Below are 14,217 nucleotides of genomic sequence, written 5' to 3'. Positions count from 1 at the left end.
TGCATTTTTTATGAATAAAAAATTTTGCATCGCCATCTAACTGAAACTATTGGCACTACAAACTCGGACGCTTTGCCGCTAGATGGCGCCACCGCCAACAATTAACAAATTATTTATTATTCGTCATCAATGCCCAATTAATACGATTCAATGCTTTATTACGCTATGTATATTAGATAAAAATGTAAATTTCTAATGTCCATGCATATTTATTATATTTATTATCCGTTAGTGGCGCCATCTGGGGACAACAGTTGGAACTATTTACACTATAAATTTTGGCGTTTCGAATTTTATTTTCGGGAAGCAAGAAATTTTATTTTCTCACCATGCGTATATTTTCTAAGCCACAGAATAGGCACGTACAGGATATTCTTTTCGCCATTCAATTGTTTCAGTCATGAAGATAGTTTCAGTCTTGCCAACTTTTGGTATTTCTTGGCACTATGGGAGATGCCGCTACCAATATTTATAATATTTTTACCTAAAACTGTATTATATCTGAATTTCCTACAGATTCGCACATAAATAAATAAATAAATAAATAAATAATAAAATAAATAAATATTAGTGTATTCTTCAGAGAGCGGCTCAGTGAGCGTTTTGTCTGGCTACTCCGTTTCCGCTCTCAAACATGGCGTCCTCCCTCTAGTAACAAGCATAGTCAACATCGAGGATTCTCAGAGAACTTTCCCTTCTGTTAACCTACTCAGTGCTCAGCCCATTTAGAGTTCGTTTCGGAACACTAAATTCCCAGGATCGTTATTAGGAATCAAAGAATCGGTCCCTTCCGCTTGCACTATCAAAGGGAGCAGGACTCTTTTTTACGCAAAGAGCAGAACAGAAGCACGTTTTGTAGCGATTATATCAGGTTTAGACGCAATCGCGATCCCGACATGAAACAGAAAACTATGTACGCATTGTCCGTAACGATTAGTTGAATGCCACTTCCGCTCGCAAAACTTTTCTAGCTTCTTGGAAAGACTGCTCCGAAAGTTACCAATTCGATAAACAATAAATAAAATACAATGGCCAGTGACATGGATTGTGAAAAATCTGTCGCAGAGTAAGTAACAACAGTCTTTATTCATATAACGTTACACAATACATTCTTTAAATTAGTCGTCTTCGTAATTTAGAGTAATGTAATTTGCACTATCATCACATAATTAATACTGCAATATTTTTTGTAAACGTAGGAAGTACAAAGAGACGACTCTCGATTAATCAAACGTATCTATGCCTTTCAAATGAATCTTCAATGTTTTTATATAATTATTTGCATTCCGTGTTATTCGTAACATTTTAAAAAAGATTTGTGATCGAGTTACGTAATAAGAATAGCAAAGGGTTTACTAATTGCTTCATGTTTTCATGAATATGACTTTGCAAATTAATTAATTCACAATTATACGCTTTGTCATTTTAGGTTGATGAAGAAGAAGAATGAGTGCGCCAAAGAATTGTTCTCTGGAAAGAAATACAAAGAAGCATTAACAGAATATACAGAACTTATAGGTAAAGTTTACTTTGATAAAGAATTTCTGACATTGTGATGTAATAAATCAGTAACGTCTATATTCTTTTAGAATTGAGTCCACAATCTTCTCTATACTATGGAAACAGAGCTGCGTGCTATATGATGCTTGGTAAATATCACGACGCTTTGAATGATGCAAAAAAATGCATTGAAATCGATGCAAGTGTCTACAAAGTATGTTGTATGCTATGTATCGATATGCACGAATTAAACGAATAATCTCGTTTCTAATTTCAATTTACTTACATTTCCAGGCTTACAGAAGAGTGATAAGATGCTGCCTAGTTTTGGGAGACGTTGGTCAAGCTCAATCCACTTTAACAAAGTTATTGGAGCTTGATCCTGATAATAATTCGATAGCTGCGGAAAAAAAAGATTTAGAGTATGTACAAAGGTATCTTAAAGATGCCGATGCTGCGTATAATTCCAAGGATTTCCGAAAGGTTCGCGATAAATTCGATAATATAATATCTAGATTCCTGATTCTTCGTTATTATAATAGACTATCGATACCTATAAATAAATGAATTACAAATAATCGATTCAATTTTTATAGGTCGTGTACTGCATGGACCGTTGCTGCGATGTAAGCACTTCGTGTCCACAATTCAAACTGACTAAAGCGGAATGTTTAGCATTTTTAGGAAGATACCAAGAAGCACAAGAAACTGCAAAGTACGTCGGTTACTTTACATTGTTCCCAAGATGTTTAAGATAATTTCAGACCTTACACTTCGTATCCCTGTTTTAGTGGGATCTTGCAGTTCGATAAACAAAACGTGGACGCATTGTACGTTCGCGGTATGTGTTTATACTTCCAAGATGATATCGACAGAGCGTTCACGCATTTTCAACAAGTACTCAAGCTGGCTCCGGATCATGCCAAGGCATTAGAAATATACAAGGTAAGAAGCGCTAGAACAACCCTTGAAATATGTATTATATCCCGTTATAATTTTGCAGCGAGCCAAGAACCTAAAGAAAAAGAAAGAAGAGGGTAACGCTGCTTACAAAACAGAGCAGTATCAAGAAGCATACAGATTGTACACCGAAGCGTTGTCTATAGATCCTCAAAACATAGTGACGAACGCAAAGCTTCATTTTAATAAAGCGACAGTAGCTACAAAGGTATCGTTACACCTTTTTCTTTTCTTCACTTTTGAGAGTTATTAATTTCCGGATCTTTACAGTTGGGTCTTTTAACCGAATCGGTCGCGGAATGTACAAAGGCGTTGCAATTAGACGCGAATTATTTGAAGGCTCTTTTGAGACGAGCGGCGTCTTACATGGAACTTAAAGAATACGAAGAAGCCGTTCACGATCTCGAGAAAGCGTGTAAAATGGACAAGAGCCGCGGTACGGTAAACAGTTTGTTTCTGCTATTAAAACAATCTTCCAGTCGCGTAACTCTGAACTTCGATTTATAGACAACAAACGATTACTGATGGAAGCAAAGTTTGCGTTGAAGGCATCGAAGAGAAAGGATTATTACAAGATTTTAGGAATCGATAAAAACGCGTCGACCGATGACATTAAGAAAGCGTACAGAAAAAGAGCAATGGTACATCATCCAGGTGAGCTTGAGAGTCGCGTTTATTTTAAAGTGGGTACTCATTCGATCCTACCGCTGTTCGCAGATCGACACCCGAACGTAACCGAAAGAGAGAAAAGGGAACAAGAGAAGAAGTTCAAAGAAGTTGGCGAAGCCTATGGCATTTTATCGGACCCTAAGAAGCGATCGCGTTACGACAACGGCCACGACGTGGAAGACGGCGATAATGGATTCGAAGGTTGGTAATTACGGCGTGGTATTTTTAAAAGAGAGAATAATATTTCTACCTGGTTCACAGGTATGGCTGAATCCGCAGCCTTCCAAACGCTCTTTACTCAACACAACGGTTACCCCTTCCATACAGGAGGTGGTTGTACCGGTGGTGGTTTTTCCAGTGGTTTTACCGATAGTTTTATTTACCACTTTACTTGACCAGATTCAGTGAAGCGCATCTTTAATCTTTATACCTCGTTACTGTATTTAGTTTTATTCGACAAATGAGTATCTTAGGATTTTATGTACCTTCTATTCGTAGCGCAAACCCGTACCCCTAGACAACGTAAATAATATAAAACTTATTAGATATAGTTTTATATATTTATTTAAATACTTGTAAATATGTCTTATATATGTAATATCCTTGTATCGTACATCTTCGCGATACGATAAGCGTAAACGATGAGTCTTATGGTTCGTGTCGGTTCTTAAACTGGTCAAACTTCTTGGGAAAGTGCAGTTGCATCAACATAGGTATTTACTAAATGTTAAAGAGTTAATCTACGACTATGAATTTTCTGAACCTGCTTCGATTCGTTTGCGCCCGTTATATTATTTCTAAATTGGCTTCGTTATGAGATAAACAAATTCCACGCGTTTCTTGGTAGAAACGTAATGTACGAAGCATTGTTAAATTGACCTCAATAAATTCTTGAACAAACCATGTCGAAGTTCGATTTCGATTATTAGAATAACTAAATAAATTCAAGAATAACGCGACGAGGAGCAACATTGTTCGCACGTTCGTTAAAATAAAATATAAACTTGGCGTTTCTATCGTTTATTTAAATACAAATATCGCATTCTAAAAAATGTACTCATCTATTCGAAATAATAAATATATGACAATTTGCAAAGGCAAAGTAGCTTCCAATGTGCAATCGTAATTGTTCGTTTTTCGTACAAACGCGTTTCGGTACTATGCAACATTCGATTACTCTTATCGGATGTCTTTTAACAGTATGTATGTATATAAGGCACGCTATAATGGTCACAGCTCGAAAAATACAAGGACGTGTAAATTTACGAAAAATTATGCACAATTTACTAGATTAAATTAAACGGCACGAACGTTAAGGCACGCGACAGCCGAAATGTACTTGTAAGAGCGTACGAAAAAGTGTAACAGCACCTGCTAATATACATTCGCTGAGATCCTACTTTCAGCGAGCATACGCGTATCTCACTTTATCGACGATTAACGATTTTCGATATTACCAATCGGTTTTGTATTTGTTGTTGTAAAGGTACAATCGTTAATTTGCATAAGACAGCACATCTTCGTTTCGAACGTGTCAATATATCCTTTAAATTAGCTAACATTATTGAGCATAAAAGTACGGCTTTAAAATATACTGCGCAAGGTCTTTTAAGTAAGTACTCCGATCTAACGATAAGTTTTAAGTAACTCTTACGGATTATAAATAATAATTTATGAAAATTGCTCGTTCTAAAATAAAACGTTCCAAACAAATTACAGTATCTGGGATCTTACATATACGGCATAAGTACGTATCGATATAATAGTATGTTTGATAATATATACATATATACAAACAATCCACTATAAATCCTGAATCAACTTTGTGCTATCGTATGTACTACCTCGCGCTTAATTACTCGATTCGTTGTAAGAGGCTCTGCCCGCCAATTCGAGCAAGTAACGATCGGGATGATCTATCCAATCGCTGGCGCTCAATTTAACGATCCTTTGCTTTTCCGCTTCCTTCACCTGCCATTTTTTAATTTCCAGCTGACGCTCCCTGAAAACATTTTTCCGTGAATGTTTTCGTTAACATTTGTTTAAATCATATTCATAACTATACACGCGTTACCTCAACTTCGTGTCTCCGCAGCCCCAAACTTCTAAACTGGCGATTGGATAAGGTGCGCCTGCGATACTGACCGAATGGAATGATTCGTCTATACTGATGTATGGCGAACGCGTGTTACTCCCAAACCGCAATCCGTGGGGATAGCCGCGGATGTTAGTATTCAAATAGAGTACTTTGGCTCCCCTTTCTATAACTCTGTACGATGGAAATAGTTCGATGCCAACCGAGTCTTCATCGCCCCAATACAAATGGCTCTCGCGCCACTCTACCGCCGAGCATATGCAATACGTAGGAGAAATCGTGTCCTTGTCTGGACTAACAGCCCTTATGAACAACAGAGTGGGTCCCCTGTACCCTAAAACGTGATGAAGAAAACGGTTGGCTCCTGTTCCATGCTCCGAGCTATTATACAACAACGCCCAATGCCTAGGACACACGCTGCCCAACCTTTTGGCTATCAAAGCGTGAGGAACGTCCTGTGGCGAATCAACCACCTAAACATACGTTTCTTCCGCTATTTAACAATACAACGAAACGAAATATAGAAAGACTTTAAATTAAAATGTACCTGAAGGTAACTTTCTGGCAGCGTACTCGACAACAACCATACGTAGCTCACGGGGAGCAGAATTTGAGGAAATTCTATATCCGGTTGCTCCAATATGGGCGTTGGTATCTGCAGGTGCGGTTGAGGTTGCTCTTTGGACAGCAAAACTTTACCGTTCCGGTAAGCAGTCGTCAATACGTGTACTATGTAATGATGAGGACCGTGTATTATACGTGGACAGTGCTGCGAAATCCAATTGCTCACGAAGCTCACAGATAACGCATATTTGCCGTGAAACTGTAATATAAATTTTATAGTACGGAAACTGATAAATATAGGAATATTGTAATAAATGTTACATTTACTGACACACGAGATGATAACTGCATTGATTATCTGTTCCGCGTAAATACACGAAGAGGTTCCGCTACTGTCCATAGCAATTTTGTAAGATATGTACAGAAGATTCTTCAATCCATCCGGACCGACGCTTCCATCACCCTTCATGTTCGAATACATTTTTACATAATTTTCTAGTATGATCTGATCGTTCATCACGGAGAGGAACTTTTCAGCTTGTTGCTTAAAGGCATTGGCACTCAAATAGGAAGTATTGACGTTGGCCACGTGATGCAGGTAGTTGAACAAATGTTCACCTAACTCCGGGTAATTGGGGAACAGGTACCGTTGAAATACAGATCTTGTAATACCGGTTATACGTTCCTCGTCGTGAGTCAAGTGAGACAGAGTCTGTAAAATGCATACAATGTCAGGGACATAGTTACAGAAATATCTGAGTGAAGCCAACAGCGCTCTACACAGATCTACTTTGTTGTGAATGTTATCTGTGAAAAGTGTGTTGAATCGGGAGCACGGTTATAGGTTAAACAAATTGGAGCATTTGTTGATACATAATGACATTTCATGGATGATCGTTGAAGAATGACCTGTAAATCATTCATGAAGCGCACACGACGTTTCAAGCTTCGAAAATGTAAAGGATTTGCGAAAACGACTAGCATTCATGAAGATCGTCGAGCTGTTCCCTTTGGAAATGCGTCTCTTTTAGAATACGCGACGAACGTGATACGGTAACGCAGTTATAAGCCAACTTCCTCATACCTTCGCTAGGCTCTCGATCGGAAAGAACTGCATGTGTGCATTGTTTTCTAATTCTGTTCCAGAGGAACTTTTCGAAAGGCTAGTTGCATTGGCTGTGTTGCCGGCATTCGCAACGGAATCAGTCTTCTTGGTGGATGCATGCCCGCGTGTCACTTGGTTACCCATTGCTACCCCGGCTAAAATATTATCGTACAGGCGAATTCACTGTTTTCTCATCTGGACATAATATTGCTCACGACAACAAAACATGCATGCAACCATATGCAATTTTCGACAAGATCCTCATGAAAGATAGAAAAGTAAATAGACCCATAAGCGCGTGCTGGAATCTACAAACTTAGGCGATTTGACGTCGAGTGCGCTAGTAAGAGGTTTGAAAATGGCACCATCGAATAGTTCTCAGTGGTGCTACCAGATGGCGCCACAAAATGCGGAGATGCAGCGCCATCTTACATCTCCCGCTCTACTTTACCAACAGCGATGGCTGCAACAATTGTATTACGACTGATTGGCGCTGCTTACAATGTAAATGTTCTTTTTGTACAATTCAATTGTTATTGTTGCTTCCTGTTATGAAAAATGTCAAATTTATCATCTGTATCAATAATTATTTAATTTAACTATAATTTACTTAGTGGTTCCATCTAGCGGTTGCAGTAGGAACTATTTTCACTACAAGCTTGGACGTTTTCCCACCGATGGCGCCACTTCGTATATCTCGAATAAATCCAATTATTAATATAATTCGATTTACTATTAACAGATATGTATTTTAATGATATTCGTATCAAGAAAATCATTAAAGCGAATTTAGTTGTTCGTTTTAAAAACACGCGTGACGTCACTCTCTGATTGGTCTGTGCCAGTTTGCGCTTCCGCCATTAATGTCGGCTGGTTCAGCTGGTTGTCATTCTAACCTATCAGTGGTTCTGCCCTTTGAAGGACAAGAAAACGAATAATTTTATAGTTGGTAATTATCATAGAATAGATATAATTGATATTTTTAAGATAGTTTCTATTCTATCTATTCATAAGCGTTTTGTTGAGCTTTAGAGGTTAAGTTACTGCACCATGTGTTTAAAGACAACACGAGTACATAATTGCTTTCCTGCATCGTGTTTTAGTAAACAAAAAGTGATTTTGTCAACTTTTGACGAAATCAATTTTGCTTTAGAACGCATTTAAGTACTTAATTAACTCTATTAACTGTGTTTGACTTGTATGTTGCAGTAAAGTTAGCAATATGAGTCGTTTCTTTGCAACTGGTTCAGACTCTGAGTCTGATAGCGCTTCTGAGGAGGAGCAGATTCAGAGGGCACCGGCTACAGCCTTCACAGTAAATATAATTTCCTACCAACTAGATTTTTACTCGAACCAGGGTTATTTATCTAACTTTTTTTTTATAGTTCAGCGATGAAGAAGAAGAAACTAAGCGGGTGGTACGCTCGACAAAAGAGAAAAGATACGAGGAGATCGCTAATTTGATCAAACTAATAAGAAATTATAAGAAGATTAAAGATATGAGTAGCATGCTTTCCAGTAAGTATTTATGATAATCAGCATCACTTACAAGTACGGAATTTATTATTAAAACGGAGTTCACCATTTTCTTTACGATCGTAGGTTTCGAGGATTTGACGCGTGCCTATCAGAAGGCATTGCCGGTGATTACAAAAGAAGAAAGTGGCCAGACGCCACGTTTCTACGTCCGATGTTTGGTAGAGATGGAGGACTTTATCAACGAAGTGTGGGAGGATCGCGAGGGACGTAAGAACATGTCGAAGAACAACTCGAAGTCGTTGACTTCGTTACGGCAAAAACTTCGTAAACATAACAAAGACTTCGAAGAAGATATAGCCAAGTTCAGAGAAAATCCAGATCAAGACGACGACGAAGAGGAAGACAAACGTAAAGACACGTGACGTATAAATGCGTGTAAATTTTTACATAATAAAATAATGTAATACTTCGTATTTACTTTAGCAGAAGAAGTGATAGAATCCGAGGAAGAGGACGACGGCATAGTAAGCGGTTTCAAGAAATCTGCTTCCGAAGCGAGCGAATTGGATGTATCTAAATTCAAGAAGGGTGCGACGGATGGCGAAGATGGCAGCGAAAGCGAGTCCGATTGGGGCAGCTCCTCGGATAGCGAAAGTACAAGCAGCGAGGACGAGGGCCAATATCAAAACATACGAGAACGATTCATCAAGAATAAGATGGCTGACAAAGAAGAAGACGAGGATAAGGCGAAACGGAAGGAACAACGAAAGGAGCGCAAAGAAAAGGAACGAAAGAAGAAGAAGGACGAAGACGACGGAGAAGGCGAATGGGAGACCGTTAAAGGCGGCGTGGCTATTCCATCCGAGAAGCCCAAAATGTTCGCGAAGGACGCCGAAATTAACGTGGCTGCCGTGCTGAAGAAGCTCTCCGAAATCATCGCGGCTCGTGGCAAAAAGCGTACAGACAGACGCGAGCAGATCGAGCTGCTGCACGAATTGCAATGCATAGCGGACACTCACAATCTTGGTCCAGCTGTGGCAGTGAAGATCAAGTTCTCCATCGTCTCCTCCATCTTCGATTACAATCCTAAAGTCTCGGACGCGATGAAGCCCGAGTATTGGTCGAAGATTCTGGAACGTATAACAGAGATGCTGGACATGCTGTTGGAGACCAAGAACATGATAATCTCGGAGGTGATCAACGAGGAGGGAGAGGAATTCGAGAATCCACCGTACAAGATACACGGATGCGTGTTGACGTTGGTGGAACGATTAGACGAGGAGTTCACCAAGTTGTTAAAGGAGTGCGATCCGCACAGCAACGAGTACGTCGAAAGATTGAAAGACGAGAAGCAAGTGTCCGAAATAATAGACAAAGTCCAAGTGTATCTGGAAAGGCAACGCAACGTATCCGAACTCTGTCGCGTGTATCTACGCAAAATCGAGCATCTGTATTACAAATTCGATCCGAACGTTCTCAAGCAAAAGGATAAAGAAATCGGTCCCGAAGTCGTGACGTCCGTTCAAGTTATGGAGAAGCTTTGTAAATACGTTTACGCTCACGATGGAACGGACAGGCTCAGAACTCGCGCTATTCTCTCCCATATTTATCACCACGCTCTTCACGACAATTGGTTCCAGGCGCGCGACCTTATCCTGATGTCCCATCTGCAGGAGACTATTCAGCACTCCGACCCGGCCACGCAAATCTTGTACAACAGAACGATCGCGCACCTGGGCTTGTGCGCGTTCCGACACGCGAACATCAAAGACGCGCACAACTGTTTGGTTGATTTGATGGTAACAGGAAAGGTGAAGGAGCTTCTAGCGCAGGGTCTTCTTCCTCAGAGGCAACACGAGCGCAGCAAGGAGCAGGAGAAGATAGAGAAGCAGAGGCAGATGCCTTTCCACATGCACATCAACTTGGAGCTCCTCGAATGCGTCTACTTGGTTTCCGCTATGCTCATCGAAATCCCGTACATGGCTGCGCACGAGTTCGACGCGAGAAGAAGAATGATCTCAAAGACTTTCTACCAACAGTTAAGGTCGAGCGAACGACAGTCGCTGGTAGGTCCTCCCGAGTCCATGAGAGAGCACGTCGTAGCCGCGGCGAAGGCGATGCGCAATGGAAACTGGTCGGCGTGCAACAATTTCATCATCAACGAGAAAATGAACGCCAAAGTTTGGGATCTCTTCTACCAAGCGGACAAAGTACGCGACATGCTCACGAGATTGATCAAGGAGGAAGCGCTGAGGACGTATCTGTTCACGTACTCGCACGTCTACGATTCTATCTCTATGCCCAAGCTAGCGGAGATGTTTCAACTGAAGCGACCCATCGTCCACTCCATCATCAGCAAAATGATCATCAACGAGGAGCTCATGGCGTCCTTGGACGACCCAACGGAGACCGTCGTGATGCATCGCAGCGAGCCAAGCCGTCTCCAGTCGCTGGCGTTACAGCTTACGGATAAAGTGAACAATTTCGTTGACTCTAACGAACGCATCTTTGAAATGAAGCAAGGTAATCGAAAGAAATACCTTGGGAGAGGTCTTCTCGCTTTCGAGGCTTTCTTTTTAATGGCCCTTTTGTTGCAGGAAACTTCTTCTCGAGAGGAAACCAAGGAAACTTCCGCGACCGGCAGAATTACAACAGACAGGGACAAGATTGGGGCCGTCAAAGACGCGATCGCGATCGCGATCGCGACCGTAACCGAGAGGAGAATCGAAATTATTAAATCAGATAATATCGGACATTATTTACTTGGGTGTTTGACGAACTGGATCGTTGTATCGTGTACGCACTCATGTAAATAATGTTGGAAATAACAGTATACAAAGTAACGCGTATAGTTTCACTGTACCATTGAAATTATCCATACTTCCGTATCTTTCATTTTTACTATTTACATATAAAACATTCGAATTCTACAGTACGAGAATAAACGATTAGACTGCGGATTTTTATGTATTAATAAAACATTTATAAAATGCATACAGTATAATATTCGCAGAGTAAAATAATTTCCTATTTTGGTTCAAAGATTTATTTTGCATAAACATCCACAGTCTAATTATTAACGGTGTTTTATTTTCGTGGCAGTCTTTAGATATTATATCTCTTGAACTGTTTCGAGTATTTTGTTTCCAGTGGTTACGCTGTCGGACGCGAGAACAAGTCGAATACCGGTCGACTTTTCTATAAATCTGCAAGCAGCTATTTCGGCATTGGTGATACCTCCTACGATACATATCACCACCATCTTCGGCAGCAACGAACCGCGTTGACCATTCACGACGCAGTTCGATAAATTTCCCAGTTCTTCGAGACTCCTAGGGTCCTTCTCTTGACTTACAACGATGTTTAATAATTGAGCCTGTAGAGATGTAAACTGCGCGTTAATTACGAATAAGAGCGAAATAATGAACTCTCGTTAGAACGATACTGACGATCACAGGAACGTAAGCATTGTTGAATACGTAACTTGGACACGCGTGTCCTTTCTGGTCCGTTTGTTTGGTATAGCTAGGCAAAAGTTTCAGCTTTTGAGCATTGTTGTTCCATTCGCTGGTCCAGTTTGGTAATTTGTGCAAAATATTTTCCGTTCTACACTTTAACAGACCTATACTTTGCAATTTGTACATCAACGGTATGTGTTTGTAACCGTGCGCGTGAAGGTGTAGCCTCTGGATAGAGTGTAGCTCGTTTTGCGTGATTCCGTCGCTCGCGATGGACAACAGACATAGTAAACGTAGAGCTCTCAATGGATGATCGTCTGGAAATATTATTTTTTTTTTAAATAATACCGCGATATTATGTAATAATAATGTTTACGTACCTATGTGTCTTTCTATATGAGCCAAGCATTCTTTTCTCTCCTTGCATTCAAGTATAAACTTTTCTATTTTCTGCAAAGTCTGAAAATCGGAACCTAGCGTATCAGCGATGAGTTGACAAGCAGAAATATGAAAGGCCAGTTGACGCGTCATATCTCTGGTTTTCTGCAATCTCGTCGCCACGTATCGTTCCATTTCGGACAACTTCATCGTCTGTATAGCATCCTGTTCAGCTAATACACAGTACATATTACCAATTTGCATAGAAATCGAATCTATGAGAGGAACGTATACAAATGTAAAAATATACATTTTAGAGACTTAGCCTTCCCGTGTAAAATAGGAAATACATCGCTGCACGGTGTGTCTCTTACTTCTCCGTAAATCTGATCTTTCTCTGGTTCTAACTTGGTTTGTGATTTGCCCAAAACGCCAGTACCCACATTTATCTCTACAACTTCGTGCAGTAGCCCTGAGTACGTTACGGGAGTTAAGAGAGGAGTGGCTAAATCGCAATTCCTGTCCATCAAAATTAAAGCTCCTATCTCATTTTCGATATTAGACGAGCCTAAACATTGGTTCATGGATTCCATAATTTTTATTATTTGTTGACTGTGTTTGCCAAACGAAATTAAAAGCTTGGGCGAGCCGAGTATAAGCTGCAACGACCATAAGCCACGCGCCAATGCTGGCAATAGAGTAGTATCTTTGTGATAATAAAGATCGGTAAACATAGGATTTTCTAAAGATAAGACGTTTCCGTCTAATCGTATAAATTCCCATGATAACGTTCGTACGGTGACTAATCCGGACAAGCCTAAACAAACATCAACATTCTTACCTCAATGCAGACCTAATAACGATTATCATTTTTAATAACGTAAATAATTACCCTCTTCCTCTATAATTGTGTTCAAAACTGTCGGTACAAATGGAGCAACTAGAATATGGTGGCATGCTTGTACGTGAGGTCTGATATTTGGAGAGATTTCTGATTGTATCTGATCTAATACCCTTTTACAAGAAATCAAATCACTGGAGACTAGAAATATGCGTTGAGAGTTTGAAAGTTTCAGACCTTGTTCCATTTTATATATTTTATCGATTCCATAGCGTCTAAACCAAAGACATTATTACTCTGTGTATTTTAAAATGATATACCAGATGATTCAAATATGAACAAAAGCTTAAAGCCTTCTTAAAGTTCTAAGGTTGTAGCTTGTAATTAATTTATTGATAAGTTATAGTTTCATAAGAATCAGTCCTTTTATTTGAATGACCTAGTAATCAGAGTATTTAATGAAACTATTACTTGAGTACAGAAACTCCTACAAAACTATCCAGGATTTTCATAAGTTTCTGCTCGATCACCAGGTCTTTTGTCCCAGGGATCGTGTCCAATATTTCAATGAGCTTTCTTTGGCTTATCTGTTGCAGCACGTTTAATCTATCATCTAGTGTGATATCCATCTTTTACCAGTTATATAAATTCATTTAATTCCTGCATTACCTTCAGTATACGTCTGAAATATTATTCCAAATCAGTAACGAGTATTAAAAATCAGAGGATGAAAGGTTTACGTACGAAAAAATGCTTATTTACGCTGTGACTAGCTACATTGTTGCGCTACATGAAATTATCCATATTTCGTTCATTTTAATAATTGTGCATCCCTGCTTGCTGCTACGGAAAAGTAACATCAAAGTTCTTTAGCCCCTACGGTTTAAAAAATATTGTATGTTTTATTGACGTAGTGTTTTGCGACACTTGTCGTAATAACGACATCAGATATAACCTAGAAACTTTGATAAAGTAACGATAATAATTAAATAACTATTCAGAGAAATGATAAATTTGGAATATTAACTATTACATTAGAGTGTTATAAAGCAAGAAAACATATTAATTATGGATTAATTGCAAAAAAAAAATTATTAATTATCATGTGTCGGTGGCGCCATCTAGCGGCAAACGCCCAAAGTTTGTAGTAAATATAGTTCTCACTTTC

The 14,217-nt window shown here is 39.4% G+C and overlaps 4 protein-coding genes across 8 annotated transcripts; 2 read left to right on the top strand and 2 right to left on the bottom strand.

Annotated features, from left to right (window-relative positions):
* The first annotated feature begins 737 nt into the window (after nucleotides 1–737).
* On the top strand, nucleotides 738–4,032 carry LOC128881736 (dnaJ homolog subfamily C member 7). Its single transcript, XM_054133023.1, has 11 exons — nucleotides 738–1,066; nucleotides 1,430–1,518; nucleotides 1,590–1,714; nucleotides 1,795–1,983; nucleotides 2,097–2,215; nucleotides 2,292–2,445; nucleotides 2,504–2,668; nucleotides 2,731–2,896; nucleotides 2,968–3,114; nucleotides 3,178–3,330; nucleotides 3,391–4,032. The coding sequence occupies exons 1-11, from the start codon at nucleotides 1,029–1,031 to the stop codon at nucleotides 3,522–3,524; spliced, it is 1,479 nt and encodes a 492-aa protein (XP_053988998.1). The 5' UTR covers nucleotides 738–1,028; the 3' UTR covers nucleotides 3,525–4,032.
* On the bottom strand, nucleotides 3,676–7,190 carry LOC128881737 (uncharacterized). The gene is made up of 5 exons (XM_054133024.1): nucleotides 6,873–7,190; nucleotides 6,120–6,500; nucleotides 5,772–6,047; nucleotides 5,204–5,697; nucleotides 3,676–5,131 (listed from the first exon to the last, which is right to left on the bottom strand). Exons 1-5 carry the CDS (start codon nucleotides 7,035–7,037, stop codon nucleotides 4,981–4,983), a joined length of 1,467 nt encoding a protein of 488 aa, XP_053988999.1. The 5' UTR covers nucleotides 7,038–7,190; the 3' UTR covers nucleotides 3,676–4,980.
* A 514-nt stretch (nucleotides 7,191–7,704) lies between these two features.
* LOC128881901 (eukaryotic translation initiation factor 3 subunit C) lies at nucleotides 7,705–11,770 on the top strand. 4 transcript variants are annotated; one of them, XR_008458216.1, is made up of 7 exons: nucleotides 7,705–7,842; nucleotides 8,103–8,208; nucleotides 8,279–8,411; nucleotides 8,496–8,780; nucleotides 8,856–10,895; nucleotides 10,970–11,168; nucleotides 11,523–11,770. XR_008458216.1 is itself a non-coding variant. In XM_054133320.1 (6 exons), the coding sequence occupies exons 2-6, from the start codon at nucleotides 8,116–8,118 to the stop codon at nucleotides 11,107–11,109; spliced, it is 2,688 nt and encodes an 895-aa protein (XP_053989295.1). In that variant the 5' UTR covers nucleotides 7,705–7,842; nucleotides 8,103–8,115; the 3' UTR covers nucleotides 11,110–11,307. The 4 variants fall into 4 exon arrangements, 2 of the variants coding, with proteins under 2 accessions (XP_053989295.1, XP_053989293.1); XR_008458215.1 differs by having other exon boundaries at nucleotides 10,970–11,180; XM_054133320.1 differs by lacking the exon at nucleotides 11,523–11,770 and having other exon boundaries at nucleotides 8,859–10,895; nucleotides 10,970–11,307.
* On the bottom strand, nucleotides 11,458–14,099 carry LOC128881904 (vacuolar protein sorting-associated protein 33B). 2 transcript variants are annotated; one of them, XM_054133323.1, is made up of 7 exons: nucleotides 13,794–14,099; nucleotides 13,521–13,731; nucleotides 13,101–13,324; nucleotides 12,519–13,025; nucleotides 12,211–12,441; nucleotides 11,822–12,147; nucleotides 11,458–11,748 (listed from the first exon to the last, which is right to left on the bottom strand). In XM_054133323.1, the coding sequence occupies exons 2-7, from the start codon at nucleotides 13,676–13,678 to the stop codon at nucleotides 11,485–11,487; spliced, it is 1,710 nt and encodes a 569-aa protein (XP_053989298.1). In that variant the 5' UTR covers nucleotides 13,679–13,731; nucleotides 13,794–14,099; the 3' UTR covers nucleotides 11,458–11,484. The 2 variants fall into 2 exon arrangements, with proteins under 2 accessions (XP_053989298.1, XP_053989299.1); XM_054133324.1 differs by having other exon boundaries at nucleotides 13,812–14,099.
* Between the last annotated feature and the right edge of the window lie 118 nt (nucleotides 14,100–14,217).

This window comes from Hylaeus volcanicus, chromosome 9, assembly GCF_026283585.1.
Source record: "Hylaeus volcanicus isolate JK05 chromosome 9, UHH_iyHylVolc1.0_haploid, whole genome shotgun sequence".
Lineage (NCBI taxonomy): Eukaryota > Metazoa > Arthropoda > Insecta > Hymenoptera > Colletidae > Hylaeus > Hylaeus volcanicus.
Note: the sequence above shows the minus strand (reverse complement) of the source record. Positions and strands in the feature narration are given on the sequence as shown.